This window comes from Daldinia caldariorum (assembly GCF_022478825.1).
Source record: "Daldinia caldariorum strain CBS 122874 unplaced genomic scaffold F4812scaffold_14, whole genome shotgun sequence".
NCBI classification, from domain to species: domain Eukaryota; kingdom Fungi; phylum Ascomycota; class Sordariomycetes; order Xylariales; family Hypoxylaceae; genus Daldinia; species Daldinia caldariorum.
In genome coordinates this window covers 327,311-333,310 of record NW_025953050.1, presented here as the reverse complement: position 1 = coordinate 333,310, position 6,000 = coordinate 327,311, and the positions used below count along the sequence as shown (strand labels likewise).

The window sequence follows — 6,000 nt, the reverse complement described above, 5'->3', positions numbered from 1 at the left end:
TGGTGTGGCCGGTGTTTCCGTTTGAAATCTCACTAGAATGTGACGTCGATTTTAAAATTTCAACTCTACAACATCAATACCGCCATTCACGCAATGAAAAAAAAAGGTGAAATTTAAATAGCCTCATCGGTAAAAATATTGCATTGCGACATGTTAATATTTTAAGCACCTTTTAATCTAACGTTACTTACCTTAGGTACCTATCTTTCTAAAAGTCGTCCACTGACAAGAGCTCAATTATCCAAAGTTACGTCGATGCGCGCCAAGATGGTATTCTATAAGATGGATGAACAGTAGGTACCTAGGTAGTCTTCCGCGCGAGACACCATATTTTTTATTATTATAAAATAAGCCGATGGATATGCGAGCATAAGATGTGTTGCATTGTTGAGTCATTTCGAAGTATTTTTTCTTTTTCTTTTTTTTTTCGTCGCTATTTTAAAGACGTCTACCCGTCTATTACCCACACGTGGGATCCAAAATTATCACTTTGTTTTTCCGAATTAGGTCATGTTGACAAGTCGCAGGGCGCGCACATGTCGATGCGACGAGGTACCTATCTCTTAGTTAGTATGGGCCAACTATACCTTACACTATACTATATATGGTAAAAATATAGGGAAGATGGAGCCTCGGTAGACCCGAAAACCGGACTACTATTACTACTACATACAATGTTAGGTAGATACATCACCAACCGGAGCTAAATTCAAATTCGATCGGTAAAATATAAGATACCCCCAAGACACCCTATTTCCTTCCCAATTCAGATCATTGTCAAGTGTTTCATTATAGAATACTCGTCGGATAGTTTCGGTTTTTCTTCTCGTTCCTTTGGTTCATTATTACCTATCATTTGTCACGCCTCCTATTTGCATCATGTCCACGAAAACGGAATCAGTTGTTACAACCACGGAGATCCAAGTGAAGCAGACGATTCAACTGAAACAGACGCACGAGGTAACCATCGGCGATGCGGTCGCCTCTGATGCCGCAGCAATTGCTCTAATCGGCGCCAACACTTTCTCGGCAACATTCGGTTTTTCCGTCCCAGAAAATGACTTGGCAGATTTTCTAGCTGAGACGTACTCGCCTGAAGCTGTCGAGGCTGATATTATAAGCGCGCCCGAGAACAAGATCAGCACATTGGTCGCCCGCGACGGAACGGGCGCCATTCTAGGGTTCGTACAGCTCGTTCGTGGTCTTACGGATCCATCTTTAAAGGGAGATCCCTCCTCACACGCCGAGCTGCGGAGGCTTTACGTAGATACCGCAGCCCACGGCAAGGGTATCGGGAGCAAACTCATCGCCGTAGTCGAGGAGAAAGCCAGGTCGGAAGGCTTCAAGCAGCTGTGGCTTACCGTCTGGGAGAATAACAAGAGCGCGCAGCGACTGTACCTGAGGTTGGGCTACTCAAAGGTAGGCGAAGTGGAATTCGCTACCGGGACTTGCATTCAGACAGATTGGGTACTGGTAAAAGCTTTATGATTTTACCCAGCTACCTATAGTCTAAGGACCTCTAGCATAGAGATGCTAATAGATAGAACGGGGGGCTTGCATACATAGATGGGATGCGTTGGTACATAAAAGAGGCTGTGGTAATCTGGCGGACATTTTCATTTACAGCATATATCACTAAAGGAAAGGGGGCGTTTTGGGGGCAGCATCACCATGGCCAAACGACAACGCCAAAATAAGCGACGATAAAATTTTACAGGAGACTATCGCAATAAGACGCAATAGACCAGTAATCACCATCGGCATCACAATCACAATCACAATTTAGATGAAAGTTCACTGAAGGTCAAATGTCAATTGTCACGTGAATATTTCTCACGAGGCTTCAGGGGTCAAACTACATATTTTCCCCGCACAACATCACAAACAAGACAAGTCATCACGGTTACAAATAAGTATTGGCAAAATAACAGCGCATGAGTCGTATTTCCAACATAGAAGCTATCGCATACGTAAGTACCTGGCACAAGAAAAATTAAAAAGATTAACTTCCCGAGGCAATACGACGAAATCGACAAATTCGTCATTGAGATCGGAACTGAAAACTTTAACCTAGCAACATTTACATTTTCACACTAACGCCGGCTGTATCAAGTAAACTCAGCCTCAAAGAAAAAAAAAAGCGCGGGATGGCGGGAGCAAATTCTACTAGCGGTCCCGCTAGCTTTCCCGATGAAATAAATGTACCCTGGGCCGAGGAGACGGGGACTCGTCAGTTCCACTATGATAATAATAATGATAATCCCTTAAGAGATGACGCCATAACACTTCTAGAACTCGAATCGTCTCGACCTCAGGACCCAATAAGATGCAAGCTCGTGCATGTGAACGCCAGCGACCATCCCCGACCATATGAGCTTCTCTCCTGCGACTGGCAGAGCGAGACCCGGCCGCCGCATGTCCAGATCTCTCTAAACGGCGGGAATTTCGACGTCCCGGCCGAGGTCTACCTCGCGCTTCGGAGGGTCAGGCTGGAAGATCGGCCAAGGCTCCTTTGGCTCGATGCTATCTGCATCAACAACCACAAACTTAATAAGAAAAGTCGGGAAGTTGCTGCTGCTGCTGCTGCTGATGAGAAGACGGAGAGGAGGAGCAACGTTCTGCAGCCCTCGTACTTAAGAGGCATATACCGAAACGCGACGGGCCTGCTCGCGTGGATCGGAGACGCTGCGGATGAATCCCACCTCGTGTTCGAGCATCTCAACAAGTGCTGTCGCGAGCACACACACATCAACTGGTGTCGGTACCGGGGCGAAACACTCGACGCCTACCGTCGCCTGTGCCGCCGGTCGTGGTTTTACCGAGCGCAATCCGCCCAGGAACTTGCTCTGACCGATAGCGCCACTATCCTGTGCGGTCGCGATGAATGCGAGTGGCTGGACTTCGTGAAATGCGACAGCTTTCTCGGGCCTGGGGATTACTATCACCCGCTCCATGGGCCGGATCCCCGGACGCATTTACGCCAGCTCTGGGCGCTCTCCAAAAGCGTGGATCCGGTGCCGCTGAGCCACGTGTTTCTCGTGAGCCGGCACTGTCGCGCTCACGATCCCAGGGATAAGGTTTTCAGCGCCTTGGTGCTAGACACGGAAGTGCACTTCGATATTCCCATCGACTATGCGCAGGACCCAGCCCATCTCTTCCGGATCTTCACGCAGAGGGCCATCGCGTCGAGCCAGACCCTCGGAGCCCTGCACTGGCTCGGATCGCAGGAGAAACGCGTCGACGGCCTCCCGTCGTGGGTTCCCGACTACAGCGTCGTCGACCCGGTAGGTACGTTGCCGCGGGTCTTCAGCCAATCGGCCACGTACTCCATCCACTACCCCATGCGGCTGCTCCCGGGCTTCGGGTTCCGGCCCGACGGCGCCCTGGCCGTCCGCGGACGGCCCGTGGAGAGGATCGCTAGGATAGGAAAGGAGCTCGGAGCGGCGGCCGCGCCCGGCGGCGACGAGTTCCGCGCCGTCCTGGCCCAGTGGGAAACCCTCGCGCTGGGCCTGAGCTACAAGCGCTTCCCGCAGGCCGTCGTCGACGCCTTTGCCGAGACGCTCGTCGGGGACGACAGCGCCGATCTGCTGGTGGACACGGACGACGCCCCGTATATCCGGAAGCCTAGGCCACCGATGTCGGCGGATCATTTCCACGCGTGGTACGGGCGGCGCGGGGCGGGTGTGTTGGAAGGCGCTGACGCGACGTCCGCGGAGAAGAACGGAAATGACGCTGATGATTGGCGCGTGAGCAGGTATGCCCGCCGAATGGAAACGACTTGCTACGGACGTAGATTCTTCACCACGGACGAGGGATCGATGGGTCTCGCGCCTGGCGGCGCGAGAGAGGGTGACGAGGTGGTCTTCATCCCCGGCGGCACGTACCCGTTTGTCTTGAGAGCCAGGGGGGCTAATAACGATGGGACTCACGAGCTCGTCGGGGACTGTTTTCTCTACGATTTCGACGTGTTCGCGCTGCTCCATGATCGGAATATAGAGACTCGGGAATTCGTTCTTGTTTGAAGCGGCTAGTTAACTTACCTAGGTACAGGAAGCTATGACTGTAGCAATAGATTAGGTATCTACCTAGATAGATAGATCACGGGTTTAAACGGCATCTTTTATACCAGCGTTAGGTGCATAGTTAGATTTATCATGGAGATTAGCTAGGAGTACGGTTCTTTTTGGTTTGATTTAACTCGAGAGGGATTTAAGCATACAAGACCGATAATGAAATCCCTTGCAAAGGTTGCTAGAGCAGAAGAAAGGCAATACGACCAGCATCAATATTTCAGCAGTTGATAAATCAGCGATTGTCGATATGTGAATATTCGACTAAGTTATAATATAGGACGCACCCAGTCGGCTTAAACCAAAGCCGTAAATGCGATGCTATTCTCTACCCCGAGCCCAACTCAACAACTATCAGTGCCCTTCACAACCCGAGCGGATTTAATCGCCTTGCCACCGGACAACGTGAACGGACCCGTGCTGCTCGAGACGGCCGAGACAAAATTCCCGGTGCAGTCGTCCTTAGCGTATGCGCAGATCTTCAGGTCCGGACAGACGACCGTAGCCCAAAAGCACGTCGGCTCGTGGTGCGACGAGTCCTGCGGCTCCTTCCAGCAGGAGTGGGTCCTGGAGCCGATCATATCACCGCTCATGAGCGAGCAGTCATCGTCCTATTCGAATTAGAGAGAGATAGTTAGTAATCATATCATACCGTGCCGCCCCCTATTACCAGTTTCGCGGGAAATCGGAGCAAACTTACAAATGCGAACATGGCCTGCCAATGTTTACAGACTGGTGGAGAAGATGACGCAGGAGGCGGAGCGGAAGTCAGAGGTGGGACGGAAGAACCGGGTGGCGAGTCGCCCCAGCTGCCGTCGTCGTCAAGCCCATCGCCGGACGGATCCGTTCCACAGGAGTAAGACTTAGCGCACGTGTCGACAGCGTCATCCTCGGCGTCGCATAGATAGAACCACGCACTCGGGTCCAGAAAACTGCCAAGTCCCGGAGCGATCGCCCTGGGGAAACGCAGGCTTTTCCTTCCGATATTGGAACCCAGGGCTTGAGATAATGGTGATGATGTATTGGCGGCGGCGGCGACGACGCCGGTGTTCCTGGACACGCTTAAGCTAGTGCCGTTGATATTGACGGGCTGCAGAGGTGACTCCTCTTTGACTTCCGCGTCTACCGCGCGATGACGCTCGGTCGGCGGGAGCCCGTCTGGCCCTGTGTATCCTGGGTAATTATCGCACTTGTAATAATTGTTTCCTTGCTTCCTGTCTTGTGCATTAGCCGGATTCGCCACTTCCCACCGTCCATTCTGGTACTTTTTGTGACCCGGCGACGGGTACCGACAGTACTCGCTGACGGTTGCCGTCACTACGCTGTGCGTAGCCGTTCCCGCTTTGTTAGTGAAATAGCTAATGGTCTTAGTGAAGAGATGATTGTCCCACCAGGGATCGTAGGACCTTTCGCCGGGAGCCATGTTAGCAGCACCGTTCACGAGGAGGAAGGCATTGCCGTACGGTTCAGCACATATGTTATGTGTCGTGTCGCTGCCGAGGTAGAAATCGTCGTCGCTGGTGCCAGTGGGGTGATTTGCAAACGCCATGGAGAATATAAGGCCGTCGGCGTTTTTCGTGTTTCTATCGCCGTGCTCGCGGAAAAATTCAGCCAAGGCGTTTCCATGAGCGCCGTTCTCGGTTGCCGGAATGAGACGGAGGACGCGCTCTTGATCCCATTTTCTGTAGTTCTTTGCCTTGCTATTCGGCTTCGGATTCGGGTCGCGGATCGGGTCACCAGAGGCGAATGGGTACTCTTCGACCTCGCAGCCGTCGAGCGTCCAGCCAAAGGTCGCGGATCGCACCTTGCTATTATACCATATGTCGTTGGCGTGTACGCTGTTTCCGACCGAGTAAGTCAGTATGTCTGTCTTGCCGCGTTTCATGATGGCAGACCGCGCGTTGGCGTATACGTTGGGCCATTTGGCATA

At 52.0% G+C, this 6,000-nt stretch overlaps 2 protein-coding genes across 2 annotated transcripts; both read left to right on the top strand.

Moving 5' to 3' along the window:
• Positions 1-879: 879 nt before the first annotated feature.
• On the top strand, positions 880-1,488 carry F4812DRAFT_461356 (acetyltransferase; the record flags this gene model as incomplete). Its single annotated transcript, XM_047937850.1, has 1 exon — positions 880-1,488. One exon carries the CDS (start codon positions 880-882, stop codon positions 1,486-1,488), a length of 609 nt encoding a protein of 202 aa, XP_047787976.1.
• Positions 1,489-1,746: 258 nt separating this feature from the next.
• Positions 1,747-4,218, top strand: F4812DRAFT_105423 (uncharacterized protein). Its single transcript, XM_047929305.1, has 2 exons — positions 1,747-1,970; positions 2,114-4,218. Exon 2 carries the CDS (start codon positions 2,148-2,150, stop codon positions 4,020-4,022), a length of 1,875 nt encoding a protein of 624 aa, XP_047787975.1. The 5' UTR covers positions 1,747-1,970; positions 2,114-2,147; the 3' UTR covers positions 4,023-4,218.
• Positions 4,219-6,000: the final 1,782 nt, after the last annotated feature.

Bases quoted from the DNA above. Each gene is read 5' to 3' on its own strand.
- F4812DRAFT_105423 (XM_047929305.1), top strand. From the start codon at position 2,148: ATGGCGGGAGCAAATTCTACTAGCGGTCCCGCTAGCTTTCCCGATGAA.